Source organism: Brachycentrus maculatus, unplaced genomic scaffold (assembly GCF_059751285.1).
Source record: "Brachycentrus maculatus isolate JH-2025_06_01 unplaced genomic scaffold, ASM5975128v1 h1tg000213l, whole genome shotgun sequence".
Classification (NCBI taxonomy): Eukaryota; Metazoa; Arthropoda; class Insecta; order Trichoptera; family Brachycentridae; genus Brachycentrus; species Brachycentrus maculatus.
Genome location: NW_028280964.1, coordinates 78,366 through 101,502, shown reverse-complemented (window position 1 = coordinate 101,502; position 23,137 = coordinate 78,366). Strand labels below are relative to the sequence as shown.

General features: G+C 33.5%; 1 protein-coding gene across 1 annotated transcript in view; it reads right to left on the bottom strand.

Moving 5' to 3' along the window:
- Positions 1–23,137, bottom strand: part of LOC148306999 (uncharacterized) — a gene marked incomplete at its 5' end in the record, with an annotated part of 171,539 nt that overhangs the window by 72,263 nt on the left and 76,139 nt on the right. The window contains one exon of the mRNA XM_088264066.1: positions 16,816–16,948. Coding sequence (XP_088120192.1) covers positions 16,816–16,948 — 133 coding nt within the window. The remainder of the gene's footprint in view (positions 1–16,815; positions 16,949–23,137) is intronic.

Sequence of the window (23,137 nt, the reverse complement as noted above, 5' to 3'; positions counted from 1 at the left end):
AACTGAATATTGACGTTTTTTTTTTAATATAAATGATGTTGTTAAAAGGAATGAGCGACATGTGACTTAACATAACCCTAAAGAAAGAAGTCACAAGATGTTGTCAAATCACAAAATCTATCAAACATCGTTTTGGCACACATTCGTCTGAGGGGTCGCATTTCGACTGCATTCACTCTAAATACAAATGACATAATAAACTTTTAAAAATAATAAAACGTGTTGCCATTTTAAACATTTGAAATTTTATAATTGCTATTGTAAAACCGTTTATATACCCTCTGCATGTTTGATACAACAGTATTTTACAAATAGACGAGCATCATACTGATTGTGTAAGGGATGTGGTCAGCTTTAGCGCGGTGTATATTTCAGGCCTAGGCTGTATACCCAAATAGGCCGATACCGTGTCGCAGGCTATTATAAAGCACGGAACCCAAATACGGAAACGTGATAATTAATTTACTAGAAATGTTTACATATGGATTAGCAAAACGATGCGGATCAACCCGACGCACAATACGATCTACCTTGTATTATAAGACCTAGATACACTTGCTCATAAACGTGCTATTATTGAGCAATTGCTATTATGTAGCATGTGTGAACGTAACACAACAAGCTGCTCTCCAGCTGGACCATCGCTCAGGGATGCGTCCAGCACAACATCTTGGCCATTCTCCAGCCCATGAGGATCGAGAGGAAAGCGTTACATTTTTATCAGCTCATCTTTTCCCCGCTCCAGACTCAGCCCATTCGACGTCTCGAGACCGATTGACGACATTTTATTATGTATTTTTTTTATCATTTTCACCATCATCCTATAATTATTATTACTATCCAAGTCTTTATAAGCGCGCTTGATGTAGTATTTTACGAAAATGGCGCGAAAGTTATCCAAATTGTTATAAAACACTCTCTTTGTCATTCATCGTTCACTTTGTGTAATACCACTTTAAAAAACACTACTTCGTGATAACCGGCTTCGGAGTAATTATTCCATTTTAGTTTTGTATAAATGTTAGACCGTAACAATTTCACCTTCTACATTTGACCTGACGATCAGGTTCGCAGTAGGTTTTCGTGTGAGACTTTGCTCCAAAATGTCTCGCTGGGAAGATGAGAAAACATTTAAATTTGTAACTTTAAATCGGAGCAATGAATACCAGAGATTCATACATTTTAAATAAAATAATTTACTCAAATGCCAACTGTAGTCTACAATATATAGTAGTCATACAGGAGAAAGTGACCAAGTGCATTTTTTACAAAAACGTGATCATTGACTATTTGATATCTTACTAGCTTAATATTGCCCTGAAAAAAATCGCAGAAGATTTTAAACTTGGAAGTATAATATTTTTACTTGTTAAAAATAACTAACTGCATTGATGTTTATTTTTTCGCCAAGCAAAAGTGACTTCAATGGGTCTCCTGAACATTTTACGTATTGTTAGTTGGTCACTTTCTCCTGTACGACTACGATATATTCGTCATAAGTATTCTAAAAGAAAAAAAACATCAACGAAAAAGCAACGCAAATAAGTAGTTACAACAAAATTTAGTAGGTACATTATTATTTTAAATTTCACTTTGTAAATACAATTATTTCTTAAAATGTCTTCATTGTGCATCTTTTTAAACATACGGTGTTAAAAAACTGATGCGAAATACATTGAAACACGTGTCACAATAGATTTTAAGAAATAGTGGTATTTACCAAGGGAAATTTTAATTCAAAATGGATAGATATTAACACAAAGTAACTGATGAAAATAAATCAAAACAATTTTCGTAAGAATTTCATTTAAATCTACATTTGACCTGATAATGAAATGATTACTCCACAACCGGTAGTCGCGACGTAGTGTTTTTAAATCGGTATTACACAAAGTGAACGATGAATGACAATGAGAGTGTTTTATTACCATACCCCAAAGATAACAATGCTTTTAACATCCAAAAAATAATTTTAAGTGCTATAATTCAATATACTAAAGTTTTTACGTATTCAATTTCATGACTTATTCTTACATATAAAAAATGACACGTGTATCGACAAGTAGATCTCCCCAATTTTTTACATTCAGATAAAGAAATTATCTTAATTTGATTCTTAGAAATTATCTTAATAATAACTGTACAAACCTTGTGATAAATAAAATCATTTTCTAGTAGCGTTTCTTAAACTTTTTTGGCGACGGAACCTCTTTGAAATACTGAATATTTAACACAAAACCTTAAAAAACCAAAACGATTACTTTACTACAATCATTTAATGGAAATCATAGGCATATAGGTACATTATACACTACTGCCTTTTACACGGTAATACCATACAGAACACAATAGTCCAATACATAAAATAAAACATGGATAATAAGACAGGTACCGCAACGTAGTTAGGTAGAGGCTCGACTGCCAAACTGGCGTCTCGGGTTCGATTCCCGCCAATTGTAAAAAAAAATCAAGGATTTATTTTCTCATCAATCTTGTAATATTTATATATTTTTTACAACATTTTGAGTGTGTCCAAATACTTGTTCACAAAAACTGGATTATCTCCAATTACAGGAGTTATTTTCATATTATTACATCTCACCAATAGATGTCTCTAGTGAAGTTCGAGTGATTCAAGAACAAGGTTTCTAAATTGGTTCATATATATAGAGCTTCTAAGAATTTGAGTACTGTGGTTGTCAATGATGGGTAGAATTGGTGAATGTTACACGTGTGTAATGTGGCCACTTAAACCAGCCGATGACGGTCGTCAGCCCCGTAAATGCCCAGACTTCCATATTCTTCTTCATCTTTGATGAGATGTCAAAAAATAATATCTATTTTTTATTTAAATTTTACTCGGTACATATCAATGTTTCTTAAAATCTATTGTGACATTTTCAAACACCGTAATGAATACGTTGTACAATAAAAAAAAGGATTCGGAATGCATCGAAACAAGTGACACAATAGATTTAGTAAATAGTGGTATTTTCCAAGTAAAACTTTTATTTTCAATTGGTTTGGGTGTTTGCGATATATTTTTCACATCTACCTTCCCTATCCTTACTACAATCCTAACTGCAGACAAATCTATAAAAGTAGAGGCTTCGTGAATTATTCCTATTCGAAGATAAATAAAAACTATTTTGATTTAATCATCAAATTTATACATAATTCTCAAGTTCTTAATATCAGGGGTGGTGGAAGAAAGTTGAATGCAGTATGAAATATTCTGCTGGCTGTCGCTCCGGATGCCTCGCAGAGGTCCTGCGCATCCCCAAAGCTCCGCGAAGCACACTTTGAGAACCGTTGTTCTAAATAATCATATTATTTACTAACATGGAAAAATATAATATCATCATTAAACATTATAAGTGGAGCAATTCACAGCGGTAGGCCAGCTTTCATTATTAAGGAAGGGAAAACGGGGAGTAGTTGACAGCCTCCCCAATTATTGAAACTACCGATTTTATATGTCTAATCTAGAAGTACTTCATGCAATAACAACAACAAAAATGTCTGTATATTTTTTATAGTAAAGTTATACCCGCCTCCGTAGTGTAATGGTAACACGCTCGGTTACCGTTCTGGAGGTCCCGGGTTTGATTCCCAGGGGGAATGTCAAATAAATGCAAGTGATTTTTTCACTCCAATATTTATTCAATATTACCCTAGACTGGTACATACAGCGGAGGGCTGATCACCTTTCCTTCATAAGTTAATGATAAAGATAACACTGCCTTTGTATGATGCAGTGCCCTGCGCACCATTGGGTGTGGATAAGGGTTAGAAAAAATATAAAAAAGTTACTACCCTGTTTTTGGGAGTAATGTATTTTTCACATACGTTTATTATTGCTATATATAATTTTTACGTTTTCTGTTTCACAGTTATTACAAATATTCCATTTTCATTATTTACTTTTGATACTTTTGATTTATTTATTATAATATTGACTTATAACTTTCATTGCTTAATAAAAATGAGTTTTTGCAGCATCATTAAACACGTCAGTTTATACTCAATTACATAAAATAAAACGTTAATTACTCCCTAAGCTTTTCGTGCTAACAAAATATTTGCAGCATTTTGAGTGTGCCCAAATAATTGTTAACAAATCTGGATTGTTTCCAAGAATATGGAAGAAAAGAAAATGAGTAGTGTGGTTGTAAATCATGGGTAGAATCCGTGAATGTTGCACTATGTAAAGTGATCCACCAAACGTGAAACCAGCCTATGATAGGTCATAAGCCCTGTAAATACCCAGACTTCCATATTCTTCTTCATCTATGTCAAGTTGTCAAAAAAAATTAACTAAGGTGCCGATAACCAGTCTCTTGACCCTACATTTCAGGGCGGGATTTCAGTTGCAGAACGTCAAACAGAATTCATGTTTAAGCGGCAAAGGTTGTGTATAACGAGATTACTTAACCAGCCCATGACAGGTCATAAGCCCTGTAAATACACACACTTCCATATTCTTCTTCATCTATGTTAAGTTGTCAAAAAATAAAATAAGGTGCCGATAACCAGTCTCTTGACCCTACATTTCAGGGCGGGATTTCAGTTGCAGAACGTCAGACAGTATTCAGGTTTGGGCGGCAGGGGTGGCGCCCTGGCGCCGGCTGGCCGCCTCGAGGAAACTACCGGACAGGGCGGAGAGACGAGAGGAATCAACCGGTGTCGACGGGTTGCCGCCCAACATATCGGAGGGCGGAATTTTCCACGTGAAGCCTGTCAGCAACGATTTTTCACACCCCAATGAACAAGGCGTAAACAATTTTATAATTAAAATGAATCCACCATAATTTGATTGCTTTTAAATCCTGGCCCACAAATCTGGGCTCCTTTTGTTAAATAATAAAAATAATCTTGGATGAATAATCTAGCGCCATTTTCGTAAAAAAAAATTCCTCGAGGGCGCTTAGATTCAATTCAATTCAATTTTATTCAACGACAAAAATATTTATATACATAACAAACAATATTCAAGGCGTAGATTTTAAAAGTAAGCAAGAAGACTTAAAGCTGTAGAAGAATCCCGCTTCGGACGGACACAAGGAACTGATCAATATCCAATGTGATAACGTTCAACATAGCGGTAGCTCTTCCTTTAGGCCTAACCATTGGCAGGTTGGTCGTGAATACAGGAATGTGAAACAATCTATGCCGACGCTGTCTTAGGTAACTATCGGGAACATACAGACCAATGCTCCGTATACAGTTTTGGGTTATGATACGAAAATGATAATGAGAGATTAAAAAATATATATTTATGAAAAACGTCGTCAATCGGCTGAGTCTGAAGGGTGGAAAGTGGAGCCGCTGCATTATTGCGCCTTCTCGGTCTTCTTGGGCTGGAGCATGGCCAAGGTGTTGTGCAGGAAGTTGGGAGCTGTTTAAATACATATACAGCAAGATCTCTATAATCCGAAGGCCGAAATTTCAACCTCTGTTCGGACTAGTGGAGCGTTCGAATCACAGTACAGAGAATCTGTGGGATATTTATTTATTATCAAATAAAAAAACATGTGTATTATGAAATTTTAAATGTATTAAACTTTTTTGAAGAAATCTAATATTTACTTGGTCGAAATTTACTTAATGACAAGTAAAAAGCTTTGTCTCTCAATTCACGTAAAAGCATCTCTTCTGGCACAGGAATATCCACTTGGTCAGCCCATTCTAGGCATGTATTTAAGGCAGACACCGTGCCTGAATGGGGAATACTTGCTACCGCTTCAGCGTCAAACAGTTCTTCACTTTCGTGGTAGCACGGATTTCCGTTTTTAAGAAGCGCGGGAGGGATTAGTGGACGTTCGGAATAGCGGGGGTTTGGATTACAGACGTCCTACAGTATATATATTTTTTAGATGTCAGTTGCATTTATCATTTACTTTGCTTATTATATTTGTACAAGGTTAATAGATTATTAAGTGCATTTTTATTCTTTCTAGTTAAAAAAAAACGCATAAGCATTCTCAATTCAACATAGATTGCTCTTGTGAATTTATATGTATAGCGTCATGAGATTAAAGATATATGTAGGAGTTTCAAAATTTTGAGTAGTGTGGTTGTCAATCATGGGTAGAATGGTAAATGCTGCACGTGTATAAAGTGGTCATTTAACCAACCTATAACAAATCATAAGCCCTGTTAATACTTATACTTGTATATTCTTCTTCATCTATGTTGAGATGTCAAAGAAAACGTTTCTTATTCCTTCTCTTTATCTTTCTTGCATTGTAGTCATGAAATTATTTGAAAATACCTTAATAATACCATAACTGAAGTTTTTTATGCTTATTTCTTATAGGTATATCGAAAAGATAAAAAAAATACACCCGATCCATCCTGCGATACTTTTTAGGTTGAGGAAATTTCTTTGCGAAAGTACTTGCTAAAGTAAAAAGTAAAATAAATGAAAAAGTATTCAAATTCAACAACACGTGTTGTTGAATTTGAATAAATGAGGAGGAACATTATCAACAATTTCGACTGTTGAAATAAAATTAAAATAAAGGCAATAATATTACATCAAATGAAATACAATGAAAACGGCGTTTCACCCTGCCGGGAACAAAAAATATACGATAAACACAAAATAATCAAATGCTGCAAAATTATTCAGAACGATTTCTGGGAAGCTGAACGTGAGATAAAAACCATCTGTAAAAAACATGCCCATTACCGAACGAATATTTAACATCGCTTTACTTTACGAATCGGTATACTTTTCAGCGCGTGTAAGAGAAAGGAATCGAATTCGACTGAAGTCAGACTCGGAAAAAAGTTACTGCTCTTTCAATACAGTCTAGACTGGACAAGTCACGCTGGAAACCTATCCAATAAAGTTTTTATTAAACGTATAGGTTTGTGAGGTTCTTAGAAACTTATTATGCATTATTACATTAAAAATATTATTTTTTCTTTGTGGCAGATCTCACAGTATCGAACAGATTAATTGAAGAAAAAAATTTTTTTTTTTCATATTTTCAACACCATATACAATTTTTTCGGGGGTGTTCCTCGTATTATGGACCAGGGCTGCTTCTTTGAGTGACTGAGATGATGAATAGCGAGAAGTATCACCCAATTCTACTGGAACAGATACTACCAGATACAAAAACGAAGATCAAATGGTGATGGAATATTTCAGCAGGATTTAAACCCCTGCCACAAATCCAAAAAAAAATAAGAAATTTTTCACACGAAAACAATGAACTGTGTTGAACTGGTCAAGAATTGTGCCAGATATAAACCTTATTGAAAATCTATCGGCAATCTGTAAGAATCGGGTCTCCAAAATTGATTGCACTACGGTGGAAAAGCTCATTTTGTCCATAATTCAGGTATGGTTTCGAAAAAAATGGCCTTATATAATAGATGCCGAGAAGAGTAAAATCTTTGATTAAGCCCAAATGAGATAATATTAAATAATAATTTGTGATATAAAAAAATACAAAAGATTTTAGAAAACTTTTTACGAAAATACAACAAAAAATGTTTTGTTTAAATTAATCTGTTCGATACTGTAGCATCAGTATAATAGCATGAAGGGAGGCCGACAATAGTACTATCTACATATTAAAAATTCAGCATATGGTAAATGACCTAATCAGAATACCGACGATGACGATACTAAACCTTAAGGGTGCACTCTCAAATATAAAATTCAGATGGAGCATGGGGCAATGCATCATATAATATAAACGCAGTGTTATATTGATCATTAACACGTGAAGGAAAGGTGATCAGCCTGCCGTTTCAGGTACCAGTCCAGGGTAATACTGAATAAATATTAGATGATAAAAAAAAACTTATATTTATTTGACCCCCCCCCCCCTGGGAATCATCCCGGGACCTCCAGCACGGTAGCTTAACACGCTAACCGTTGCACCACTGAGGCGTAAATCGGTAAACATTATTAAATGCTAACTAAATTAGTTAGGTGAAAAACGTTGAAAATAAAATAAATACAAAAGAGTTAATAACAGAGAAGCCCCACCGCTTAGATCGGTCTTATTTTCCTTTGAATCGGAACGAAATCTCACGATTGCATCCGATGGACTCCGCGCCGAACAAACGTCCAAAGAAAACAATAATATTGTGTACCTGGGAAAACACAGGCGCCAAACCGAGGCTGACTTGGCCGAGAGGTAGAGAAAACACAAACACAAAACGAGACTCTCATTTTCCAAACACTGAAATGAAAATAACCATAAAATTCATCTCTCAAATAAACCAATTCCATTACATATTGAAAGCTAAGGCCGCAAAATGAACATACTAGAACAATTCTTCTAACCCTTCTTCTTATCCGAACAAAATGGTGTATAGCGCACTGCATCGTATTGACGAAATGTTATATTGATCGTTATTTACATGAAGGCAAGGTGATAACACCTTACCGCTTCAGGGAAGAACAATTAGAAATTGATAAATAAGTAAACAATCCTGATTTTAAAATAATAAATTAACAAACCAACCTAAAATTCACCACTGTTAAACATACACATTTAAATAGACCGTTATTTTACTTTTTCTATATCGCTCACTCCTTTCAAGAACGTCATAAATCAAAAAATTTGATTTGTCAGGAGAACGTTTTTAAAGTTTAAAAATATAATACAATCTATTAAAAATAAATATCAAGCCACTTATTGAACTTTTTACTGTGCAACAGATCTTTTTAGGTAAAACCTGAAGGTTTTTTCTCCATTTGTAATTTTTTTAGTATATTTATAAAAAATAATTATACAATACATTTTCTTCAAAATGCAAAAACAACATTTTCTGCCCTGTAGCGGGTAAATATTAAGTTAAAATATGCCTCTTTTGCTGGGATATAGTATATTTTCTGGGCATTCCGAAAACATGTACAACTGAAAATTGACGTTTTTTGATTTATGACGTTCTTGAAAGGAGTGAGCGATATGTGAACGCTTGCATGATGCGTTGGTAATAAAAAATATTTTTGTATTTAGGAAACGCGTTATTTTGAATGCACTTTTCATAAAAAAAAAATGATGATGAAAGTCTGTATTTAATAAAAAGTTTTTGTATATTTTAGCTATATTAGTCGAACTCGCTAAGAGAATATAATTTGAAACAATAATTTTATATTTATTGCTTATATTTTAAACAATGTTATATTTCAATATAACTTTGTTAAAATATATTACTTTATATACAATAATATAAATTACTAATATAATCATATAATATATAACTTAGAACCAAATTAAATTTTAATTATTTAATGGAAAATCACAAAGTTACTACCTGAAATATAAAAAAAATAAACTGTAATTTTATTTATATTTAATTAAATTCTCAATAACAGTTAATGATTTTATATTTGTGTTTAAAACGACTCACACCAACACCAAACCCATTTTTAACAGAGAAATTCGTTATTATAATACAAAATACATGTGGAGCCGATAAGCACAAAAAAGTATGGAGTAAAATCCTAACAATATATTTATTGCCTATACGCAAATTACCCATCTGCTTGACATATGGTATATAAAATAGGACAGTCAGGGATCCAAAAAGAATGAATTAAAAATTTATTTAGTGATAACTTTATTTTTAACATGCCTTATGTTTTTTTATATTAAAATGGAGTTCTACTAATTAAACGCCAAATCTTTGAATAAAACACAGAACGCCAAGAAACAAGCTAGCTTAGCCGAAAGGTGGGCGGGAGGCTGCCCGCCGCGGTGGTGGCATGCCGCCCAAGGAAAGCAAAAGAACAACCCTAAAATAATAAAGCCCCGGTGAGGGATGAAGCCCCGAGGGTGGCCCGGGAAGGGGGCGCGTACACAAGACTCGAGGAATTCATATTAAGTCGGCCCGTTGTTCATTTGAAATGTGCCCGTGGCCGCAGTACCGAAGGACCACGACTGTGACGAAGACAAATACATAATATATCAAAATCACATTAATCAAACATTTATAAGTTTTATACCAACATTTACATTGTCCGCCTCCGTAGTGTAATGGTCAGCACGCTCGGCTACCGTTCTGGAGGTCCCGGGTTCAATTCCCAAGGGGGGTAAAATAAATATATGTGATTTTTTCACTGTCATATTTACTCAATATTACCCTGGACTGGTATCTGAAGCGGAGGGCTGATCACCTTTCCTTCATGTGCAAACGATCAAGATAACACTGCGTTTATATGACGCAGTGCCCTAGGCACCATTGGGGTGCGGATGAGGGTTTTATTTTTATTATTATACCGACATTACTTGGTAGAACTTTATATACTAAACCTGAATATATTTTGTATCTCAAAAGCATTCTTAACTTTGTGGTATGGTAATATAACACTCGTCCGCCTCCGTGGTGTAATGGTCAGCGTGTTAAGCTACCGTGCTGGAGGTCCCGAGTTCGATTCTCAGGGGGGGGGGTGAAAATAAAAATTTGTGATTTTACACTAAATATTTATTTAATATTACCCTGGACTGGTTCCTGAAGCGCAAGAGTGATCAACTTGCCTTCATGTAAGTAATGATCAAGATAACACTGCGTCAATTTGATGCAGTGCCCTATGCACCATTGGGTGCGGATAAGGGTTATAAGTAAGTAACATAACACTCTCCTTATCATTACTTTTCTCCTTATCTCTAGTTTTTTCTCCCTTTATTTCCTATCAACACAAGAGTATATATAAATAAACGACATGAGAAATATATATTTTTTTTTTTTTTAAATCGTGTGAGTACATACGAATTCACGTAAGTCGAAATCACGTAAGTAGAGGACTTACTGTACAGGAGAAAATAGGATAATTACCACCGCGTCAAGAGGTCACCGTCTATGATATGCATAGAAGACTGTTACAGCATTCCAAACCGCATTTCTCGCAATCCCCGTCTAACTCGAATATCACTCTAAAGCTCAAAAAGCTCCCAAACAAAGCGCTCTCAAACTCTGAAAAGCTTCAAAAGCTCGACGCCTTTTCACGTCTCGAGTGTCATTAGCCGGATACGGCAAATCACCATACGAGAGCCACTCACGTCAAAGGCTCTGCAGGAAAAACGGCGGTAAACAATTAGCAAAGATTTGCGCGGGACTCGCGTGGAGGGGCCCCATCGTCGAGCCGGCAGCGCGTGGCAGGCGCACTCAAGACGAGTGTGGAGAAGAGCGGAGGTATTGCAGAAACGAGACATGCTCGTTCAACTATGGTAAGTTTAAAATAAAGATATTGCAGAAACGACACATGTCGTTCAATTGTGGTTATTTTAAAATAAAGGTATTGCAGAAACAAAACGTGCTAGCAAAATAATGGTTATTTGAAAATAAAGATATTGCATAAACGACACATGCTAGTAAAATTATGTTTTTTTTTTTAAATAAAGCTATTGCAGAAATGAAACATTCTCATAAAATTATGGTTATTTTAAAATAAAGCTATTGCAGAAATGAAACATTCTCATAAAATTATGGTTATTTTAAAATAAAGCTATTGCAGAAATGAAAAATTCTCATAAAATTATGGTTATTTTAAAATAAAGCTATTGCAGAAATGAAACATTCTCATAAAATTATGGTTATTTTAAAATAAAGCTATTGCAGAAATGAAACATTCTCATAAAATTATGGTTATTTTAAAATAAAGCTATTGCCGAAATGAAACATTCTCATAAAATTATGGTTATTTTAAAATAAAGCTATTGCAGAAATGAAACATTCTCATAAAATTATGGTTATTTTAAAATAAAGCTATTACAGAAATGAAACATTCTCATAAAATTATGGTTAATTTAAAATAAAGCTATTGCAGAAACGAAACATGCTTGCAAAATAATGGTTATTTGAAAATAAAGATATTGCAGAAACGACACATGCTCATAAAATTGTAGTTATTTTGAAATAAATATATTGCAGAAACGACACATGCTAATGAAATTATGGTTATTTTAAAATAAAGGTATTCCAGAAATGAAACATTCTTATAAAATTATGGTTATTTTAAAATAATCCTTTTTTACTCTGACCCATCTGCACATAGATGGTACATAGGTCACTACATGGAATACGCCATCTCAACACACCTCTTTTAATTGTATCGATGATGCTTATCTCAGCCTTGCATTCTTTCCTTGTTTCACCATTCGACCATTTTTGTCATACATCGTTTTGCCGTCCACTCGTCTGATAGATTGCAGATCGACTGCATTCAGTGAACTTTCATCCTTCTTTATTTAAGTCCTTAGTTATTTATTTATTTATTCATTGAGAGGTCATCAAACAGGGAGATACGATTAAAATTACAATAAAATTAAATAAATAAAAAACTGTAATTCTCCCACAATTGTAGGACAGCGCAGTAAAGATGAATTATAACATCAGCAATACAACCATAACCAAAAATTCACAAATGAAATAGAAAAATATAAAAAAAACCCACTTAACGTCAAATAATATATGATTCCCGAACAAAAGTGAAAACAACATTTTGAGTGTGTCCAAATACTTGTTCACAAAATCTGGATTATCTCCAATTACAGGAGTTACGGGGCCGACGACCGTCATAATCACACGCCATATGACGGTCGTCAGCCCCGTAAATACCCAGACTTCCATATTCTTCTTCATCTTTGATGAGATGTCAAAAAATAATAAAAGAGAAAACAATGGGTTAGTATGTTAACACCACGAAATTACGAAAAGTGAAATGTTAAAATAAATTATAAAAAAATAAATAAATACGGGTTTATCCAAATCGAATGTGTTGTAAATAAAAAAAAATAATAATAATAAAACCCTTATCCGGACCCAATGGTGCATAGGGCACTGCGTCATATAAACGCAGTGTTATCTTGATCGTTTACATATGAAAGAAAGGTGATCAGCCCTCACTTCAGGTACCAGTCCAGGGTAATATTGAATAAATATTGCAGTGAAAAAATCACTTATATTTATTTTACCCCCCTTGGGAATCGAACCCGGGACATCCAGAACGGTAGCCGAGCGTGCTGCCCATTACACTACGGAAGCGGACGGTGTTGTAATATGAAGCAAAATGTGTCCTGACATATTGTATAGCATTCCGATTCAAATTAGCTTAAGGCCATACAACGTAATGGGTGGAAATCTCGCATAATTATCAGGCGGCAATGAAGGGTACGGTTACAGGACTTCCCAAGTTCTCCACGAACCAATCAAGTTCTCCGCGCACCAATCAAGTTCTCCGGCGGGCGTGTGATTATGACTGCACTCGCCACACAAGGCATCGGCGCTGCATCGGGAAACACTCGGGGTGTATGGTTAGGGATGAAGGGTGAGCAATGAGCAACGGTGCAATTAGTAAAGCGATGTTCAAACGTCTTCGATTATTTCTTTAAATTTAAGTTTTACGTAGATACCACTATTTCTTAAAATCTCTTGTGACATGTCGCTCACTCCTTTCAACAACGTCATATATCAAAAATCGTCAATTGTCAGTTGTGCATGTTTTCGGAATGCTCAGAAAATGTACTATATCCCAGCAAATGCGGCATATTTTTAACATAATATTCACCCACTACAGGGCAGAAAGTATTGTCTTTGCATTTTGAAGAAAAGTTATTGGTTAATTTTTTTTTAAATATACTAAATATTTTTCAAATAGAGAAAAAAAATCAAAAAAATTTTACCTAAAAAGATCTGTTGCACAGTAAAAAGTTCAATAAGTGGCGTGTTATTTATTTTTAATACATTTTATTATATTTTTAAACATTTAAAACGATATCCTAAATAATCAAGTTTTTGGATATATGACGTTGTTGAAAGGAGTGAGCGATGTGTTTCGATAGATTCCATAAAAAATACTTTTTATCTTTTCACTGTAATTCCAGCTCAAGATTTGACTGTGCGATATTATTCCGTATAATATTGAAATTACTTTTTTTGTATATTGAAAGCATTGTTAGCTTTGTGGTATGGTAATACAACACTCTCCTTACCATGAATCGTTCATTCATGTTGTTTTTAAGTGGTATTACACAAAGTGAATGATGAATGATAAGGAGATTGTTAAAAGCACTGTTATTTATTTTTTCTCGAATGCTTTTTGCTAAAACTTTTTGTCACATTTTATAAAGTTTACGTACTTTATTTTTAACCATTTTTATTATTGGTTCTTTTCTCCAACCGGTTTCGACAAGCGCCTTGCATCTTCAGAGATGGATGTATACCCTTGGAGATAACAAGGCGCTTGTCGAATCCGAAAAAAGTGGTAAATAACGAATCGAAAGTTTGATTAAACTTTTATTTAATATGTAAAGCATAAACAATAATAAAACATTATTATAACTTTGAGGAAAGATATTAATGTTAGTGATTAGTTATTTTCTCATTTGTTTCCTTCAAACATGCTTGTCTCCCTATCTTTTTATATGCCTATTTACTTTTCTCGTTTATTGTTTCAGATTTTTTATTTTGCCCTGTGTTAGTTTTGATTGATTTTTTTATCTTTCTTATTTGTAATTCAGTCTTGTTAACCTTAATCCCATGTCCCAAAATGAGAAATGGAAATTGCACATAAGGAATATTATATGTATGACTTATGTATGTAATATGTTTTAAAATAAATAAATAATAATTAATAAAATAACGTAAAATACACGGTTTCCTTATGTGTAAACAAAGACGTACGTTACTTAGATTTAATAAATTTAAGGGCAAATTTCTCACATTCCTTCTCTAAAGGCTTTGATAGGCATTGACTCCTTTGATTATAATGCGTTTGACTACCTTATAGTATTATCTCTGCTGTGTTGTATATACGAATAGCTGACGGTATGCATTCCTCCTGTTCCGAATGGGACATGTTTTCAAAAGGATCTCGTGGGTTTTAGTATGAAGTTCACCTAGTTCTGAGAAATTTATACACATATTCAAAGTAGACCAATTAATTTCGTAAACTATGGAGTGGAGATTCATAACGACGTTGTCATTTTTCATTGTACTATGAATTTATCGCCATCTATCTCTTATCCCAAGCTCCTGTTACATACGACACGCTTTTTTAAATTATTTAACAATGAACAGCGACATTATCGTAAATATGATTTTATCTTAGAAATTATTAAAATTAACTCGAATCCTTGGAGAACGAGTAGATGGATTAGTACATGAAACGTATTTTTCAAAAAATTTCTTTCATTGATTCGGTAGTTACTCTGTAATAGGTAATGTTTTGTAATTGGTAATAATGAGTGCTTTAGTGAAATATACGAGATTGGTCTGGTATCAGGACTGTAGAAGCGCTGTTTAGAGCTGCCCAAGACAAGGACAATAACTCTCAAGTGATAGTCGACGTCAGGGGGACCTGACATGACACGCACAGAAGAAGTAGTACTTTGGTATAATCTATCCTTTTTTTATTTATTTACTTAGTAAATACAACTGTTTATAAAAAGTGGTATTTACCAAGTGAAATTTAAATTAACAGTATATATTTTTCACCCTCTGTCATATATGTTTTTTGATGGATAGTCGAAAAAAAACTTAAGTATCGTATTAATTATCAACATAAATAAATAAAATTAATTATCACACAGGCTTTTATTCGGTTTCCAAGTACACACACATAACACAACACTCATCAAACATAAAGCTCCATATACTCGTATAAATATCCTAATTTTACTTGGTAAATACGACTGCAAATTGAAATATTTAGCAAGTAAAAAAATAATTAAAAATTCAATGGTGTTCGAAGCACAACATGAAAAATCAGTTATATATATATTTGGTATCATCCAAAAATATGAAATAATAAAATCTGAATCAAGTGCAATCGCCTACCTACGGTGGAAACACAATTTTTGAACAGGATAAAACTCTCAATTTGCATATTATTAAGCACTCTAATTTGGTGTTCCGTTCAATTTAAAATTACTGTACCATTGTGCGCATATTTAAAAGCCTTCGTAGTCCCAAACGCGAAACCAGAAAAATGGTTAACCCTATTTATGATATGGTAAATTTCAGCAGGACAGGGGAGCGATTGGTGGCCCCCTTATCAGGCATAAGCGTGACCGTACATATTAACGGTAATAATAAATAAAGTTTCGTTTATTTATTCGGCAGTCACTTTGTGGTAAAATCTATACATTTTAAATTAACGTTCATATCGTGATATCACTATTTCTTAAAATTTACTGTGACACGTAATTCGATGCATTCCACATCATTTTCAAACACCGTAATACGGTGTTTGAAAATGATGCGGAATGCATCGAAACGCGTGTCACAGTAGATTTTGAGAAATAGTGGTATTTACTAAGTAAAATTTTAATTAAAAATTAATTAATACAGTTTCTATTAATTCTATTTGGAATAATATATTTGGAACACTTACTTTTTTTCCCCTTTTAACACAAAATTTTCCATTACAAATTTTCTTCTCATTATAACTTAGTTATAATATTAAATGTATTGTCTCGATAGAAATACATGGAGCTTTTTGAAACTAATTATTAATCGATATTCTTAAATTTTATGTCGGTGAATAAAATAATAATAATAACTTTATAAAATAAAACAAGAACATTGTTTATCACCACTTTTTTATTTGTACTTTTCTCCAAACGGTTTCGACAAGAACTTTTTCAAGAAAAAATAGTTAAAAACGAAGTTCTAGTTTTATTTAATAAAGTTTTATTAAATTCGCGTTATTGATCTGATCGTGCCAAGTCTTTTTCGGCCATCTTCGTCCCAATCTCCTATTCACATCCGCCAAACATACTTTCTTAGTAGTTCTCTCGTCAATTAAATAAGTGCGTTGTAATATGCTTAAGGAAAACTCACCTCAGCCAATGTCGCTTGGTGATAGTAGTGTGACAGCACACTGCATCGTACTGGTCTGCAATCCAGACTATGAGGATGATGTAGAAGGCTGTAGTGGTGTCGTTGAAGAACTCCGACATGATGGCTTCCATACCTTTGATTATAAAAAAATTGTTTATTCGTTGTGACAAAAAACAATCGATTATTTTTCTTAAAACCTTTAGCCGAAAACTACACATGTTTTCATATGACGATGAAAACATCTTTACTTTTCGTAAACAAGTCGTGTTCAATGATATAAAACTCAATATAATACTCAAGTGGCATAATACAAGTGTTAATTTTTTTAAATAATCAATATGTAATTACACAAAGTTAATGCCAAATCAATAAATAATAACATTACTAAAATTTTTGTAAAAAAAAAAACTACAAAAGTAAAAATGACTAACCACAAAGTAAATACTTTAAACATTTAAAATATTAGTAAATACAAGTTGTAAAAGAAAAACACTCGTTTTTTTACCAAATGAGTAAAAAATGTTGTCTTACAACAAAGCGAATGCCGAAACAATAAATAAATTATATACAAGTTTGTGAAACCACCACCAAGTTCCTAGAAATGCCCCAACGTAGATAGATTCCCAGTACAGAATGTATCAAATACAGACGCTCCCGTATTTATGCATATTCGCGAGTTTGCATCCTGAAACATGTGACTATTGGCCAGTCTAGCGCCACCTATGATTCGATTTGCATTTTAATGATCTCATGCCGTGACACAATAAGCGTATAAACGGACCCAGAAATCGGACACTGCCTCATCACCGGGCTTAAGCCCTGTCCCCGAATTTCAATCGGCTATAAACAGATATGACCACCGAAGCGCAATGCCCGAATCAACCCTGGCGCCTGACGAGCTTAGACATGGAACCAGATTGACACTTTTATCGCGTGCCACTTTCGGCGATAGTTTTGACAGTTTGTAACCTCGGGACTTGACTAATGGATACCGAGTATTCAAACAGGGGAGTGTATGACCAAATAATCCCTTGTCGAGAATAGCTACCTTTACAGTATATTAGGGTGATTGGTCATCAGTTCAACATCAGCAGTGTGAATTATCAGCTACCCACAGAGGCATGGATTCAAATAAACAGAAAATCATCTCCCGTAAAATCATATGAACAGAATGCGTGAAGACAGAGTAGTAACAAAATGAGGCAAATGTAATAGACGCAGAGGAAGACCGAGGAAAATTTTGTCATGATCAAATACTTGAAAGGATGCGTGAGGAGATGCATGAATGTGGAAATGGCGACTACAGATTGAAAGACAGATTGATGTGGCGTTTAAATCTTTTTGTCTACCCCTGCGGAGTGACGGATAGTCATATTTTAATAAAATCATATGCCCGCATGATACCTTAACATGGGTTAGTTTCATTATCTTCCTTATTAAAAATATCAATGAAATTGAAAACAATGTAGAAATAAATATGTATACGAGTATTAAGATAAATGGAATATCAAGCCTTTTATTTGCTATAGCTGAATTAAGTTATAGCAAACAAAAGCTCAACAGCGGAGGCCAAACTAGCAGTACACAGCGGAATCCTGGTAACAACCTTAATGCATGGATGTAAAGCATAAGTTGGAAAAAGAAGGATGAAATAAGACCGAATACAATCTCTAATCGAAATGCAATCTCTCAAACGAATGTTTGATAGATGTATGATAGATGTTCAAATAATTATACAAGTAAGAAATGCAAGATTGAGATAAACATTATCTACGATTCCCTGGCAAACAACAAAATATATGGATAGACAGCTGGAAATCGACATTGCAGGAGGCTAATCCCTCTAAAAACAGCCCATAAAGCCTACACCAAGAAGTTGTTATTTAGAACAAAAGTAACATTTTAATATTATGATTTGCGAAATATAAGTTTTTATTTTTATTATTCACATAAATTGTATACATTTATTTAAAAGAGCAATTATCAACATATTTAAAATATTTTTTGCAGAGACCCACCAAGCCACCTTGTGTGTTTTGTCGGTAGAGTTCTTTTTACATACGTTTTTCTATTGTTTTTATCTATTTTTTACCTAATATACACATACGAAAGAGAGAAAAAAATCAAAAATCTCTTGACCATTGAGGAATGGGTAAATACCCATTCCTTTATTTTGCCTTTTTTACATATTTTATTTTGATATCTTACCTACGTCGGCAACAAATTTAAAATGTTTGGAACGATATATTGACGTGTAATAAAGTACAAAGGTTACATTTTAGTATTATATTATGCGAAATAAATAAGGTGTTAATTAATTAACCTCAAATATGTAGTACACAGTTGATATTTTGACAAACGACACTCGTTGGTCGCGGCGCGATATAACACCGGAGCCAGATTTAATGGCGGTAATTAAGTTGTAACAGGAGCGGTCTACCAGACCGGGGACGTCCGGGGTGTCGGGGTGTCGGGGTGTCGGCACGCCAAGGGTTGGGGAAGCGAGGAAGGCCGAGCAAGTGTGCAGAAGGGCCTTGTCACGTTGTATTACGAGAGATGTGTGAGAAGTTAAAGTTAACACGGATATACTGTAACAACATCCTTATATAATAAAATGTACCTGTATAATTAACTCGCAGTTTAAAAAACACGGAATATTGATATTTGATGCGTGAACAAATCATAGTACAAAATTGAGTAGTTGAAACTTGAATCAACAGCAACAAAAAATATAATATTATTTATTGATTCGGCATTCACTTTGTGGAATGACATGTTGATTTTTTTTTAAATTAAACACTTGTAATAAATCACTTAATAAGTTTTATTTTTTAGTTTTTCACCTGTCAATGAAAACATCTGTTGGTTTTCGAATCTAAAAATAAAACTCATTAAGTGATTTTTTACAAGTGTGAATTTTTTTTTTAAATAATCAACAAAAAATTATTTCTTAACAGCGAAATGCCGACTAGTCGGCTTTTCGCTGCCAACCGAAAATGGCGCTATATAAGACATCCAAATTATTATTATTCAACCGTAAACAACAAAAACCTATTATTCGGTTTTTCTACCCTACGTACAGAAAATGATTCTCAAAATTTTGTACATCATTATATCGATTTCAAATTTGAACTTTTCATTTAAAAAGGATATTTTCTAGAAACTAAAAATTAAAAAAAATAAATATGCATTATTATTTGTCATAAATTTGCACTTGAAATTATAAGCAAAAAAATGTCGTATTGTGATTCATTCCAGGATATATTTTGTATTTATTTTAATTTGTATTAATTATTTATTTAATAAAGTTAAAAAATAATACAACTTAATTAATTTTAAAGACATTTCTACTTTTAACATTATAATTAATGGATCGAAGTTTATTGTTTTTTTAGTACGTTTTAGTATAATTCCTTAAAAACCTTACAACAATCATTAAAAATAAATCACTTATTTGTAGAAAAAAACCATCGTCGAGGAATTTAGAATTGTTTCATATCCTGGGAATGCAAGTAATGCATTAAGTGGGTTATTCAATAGTTTAAAACGTGAAATGAAGACACTGAGCAAACGGCTGTTCGAGTTGAAACCCTACTCCAATACGCTTGTAAAAGGGACGAGAGGGTTGGAGTTCGTGAGATGTGTACCAAGACAGCGATCCGCCATCCAATCAAACTATAACGATGTCATATTGTTCATGAGTGGATACATACATGTCGCTCACTCCTTTCAAGAACGTCATAAATCAAAAATCGTCAATTTTCAGTTGTGCGTGTCTTTAGAATGCCCAAAAAATGTACTATATCCCAGCAAAAGCGGCATATTTTTAACATAATATTTACCCGCTACAGGGCAGAAAGTGTTGTTTTTGAATTTGAAGAAAATGTATTGTTTAATTATTTTTTTAAATATACTAAACATTTTTCAAATGGAGAAAAACCCTTCAGATTTTACCTAAAAAGATCTGTTGCACATTGTATTATATTTTTAACTTCAGAAACGTCTCCTGAAAAATCAAGTTTTTCGATTTCTGACGTTCTTGAAAGGAGTGAGCGATGTGTATTTAAGGGAGGGTTATTAAAAGGGGTAGACTGTGCATACAGATGCATCCCAGGGCATCGATTACACTCGAAAGTTTTTAGCGTAGATAACTTTAAACATATTTATATTCGGTAAAAAAATCTATAGATTGATATTGCTATAGTAAAATATGAATTTTATATATTAATGATATTCGAAATCAAACGTTTACTTGGTACTACTATTTCTTAAAATCTGTTATGGCTTGTTCCGATGCATTCCATATCATCATCAAGCACAGATGAAGAAAAAAGGAAGTCTGGGCATTTACGGGGCTTACGACCGTCATAGGCTGGTTTATATGATGATTTTACACGCGTGTAACATTCACCAACTTTACCCATAATTGACAACCACACTTCTCAAATTCTTGGAAATTCAATTTTTTTACTGGATAGAAACTCTTTACAGCATTTTGAGTGTGTCCAAATACTTGTTTATCTACAAATCAACTTATCTGGATTATCTCCAATTATAGGAGTTAATTGTAAACTCCTATAATTAAGGATAATCCAGATTTATGAACTAGTATTTGAACACACTCAAAATGTTGTAAATTCACAAATTTCACATCAGGCTAGTATGAAATTTGAATTAAAATCCAACATAAGTACTCGTTTTATACAAAACTTTAAATTAAAAAAAAAACATGAAAATTTTAACGCTGTATACATTTTATAGTGATTTTTTATGTTTTTTTTTAAAATAAAAATTGGTTTAAAAGATTGGTTATAGATACAGTTAACGGCATGCACTTCAATAAGGGGGTGTTATATTATTTTAAACATCAAGCTTTCGCTTTGCCGGCGTCCGACGAAATCCGCGCTATCGGTCGCCAAATATTTTCCTTTGGAAATTACATCGCATAAAGCGACTGCAGCAACGATGTGTATGCAAGACCGGTGTGGGCATCATCGTACGAGGGATTGATTGATCGTGCGAAGGGGGTCTAACCGTATGCCGGGGGGGGGGGAGGTGGGACGAATATTACACGGATGGATTGGAAACCGTATCATCCTGTGCAAGCAAATTTACTATTTTCATCAATTAAATTTTCATTTAAAAAAATCATTTTCATCAAAAATTTGTTCAATTTTGAATTAGATTACACAAACATTAAATACTCAAAATTTATAATAAATCTTTTGTTTTTTACCACTTGAGTTATATTTATTTTCTTTTAACGAGTAGTTTTGGAAGCCACAGATGCTTTCATCTTCGGGTCTAAATATAAACTGTAGTTTCCGAAACAAGTCGTTAAAATAAAATAAATACTGTTCAATTGTTGAATAATATATCCAAAATAAACAAGGTTTATTTGGTAGAATTCTACACTTATTTATGTATGTGTTATTACGTGACGCGTTTCGTCGTCTTAGGACATTATCAAACACTAAGAAGACGAAACGCGTCACGTATTAGGATATACATAAATAAATGTAGAATTCAACCAAATAAACCTTGTTTAATTTTGGATATATTTACCCAACAATTCAATATGGAATCCTACCAACTGCCTGCAGTTACAATAAATAAATATTATTCAAGTGGTAAAAAACAAGTATTTTCTATTAAATTACAAAGTGAATGCCGAAACAATAAATAAAATATAAAAAAGTTATATCGAGGTCGTAAAATTTTTATATTTGATTAGATTTTTTTAATGATTTCACAAAAAAACATGAATGCATGACTTCCGAAATTTGAGAAGTGTGGTTGTCAATCATGGGTTAAATTGTGAATTTTGCACAAGATCACTTTGCCCATAGCAGTTGTTGTAGCCGATCAAAGCGTGAGACGTCTATCGAGAAATTCGTTTGGTATACACATCCCTTTTACCTTTACATAACATATCTCTACTACCACTACTACTACTACTACTACCATCACGCCGTTTCCCCGCAGGGATAGGCAGAAAGAATGGAACGCCACACTCTTCTGTCCTAACATACACATCTCGCCTCCTTCACATCTATACATCTAATCATACATCGGCTGTCCAAACTTAAAACACAGTAAGGGACATTTTTTGTAGTACTTTTTTTTGCATTTTTGGACTACGTAGAATCTACTTAGTCTAAAAATGTTTAAAAAAATGTACTACAAAAAAAAATGTCCCTTACTGTGTTTTGAGTTTGGACAGCCGACATGCCCTCCGATTACGCAGACTTTTGACACCGCCAGATTTTAGGTTCTGATTGATCTGATCGTGCCAAGTGTTTTTCGGTCGTCCTCGTTCTGT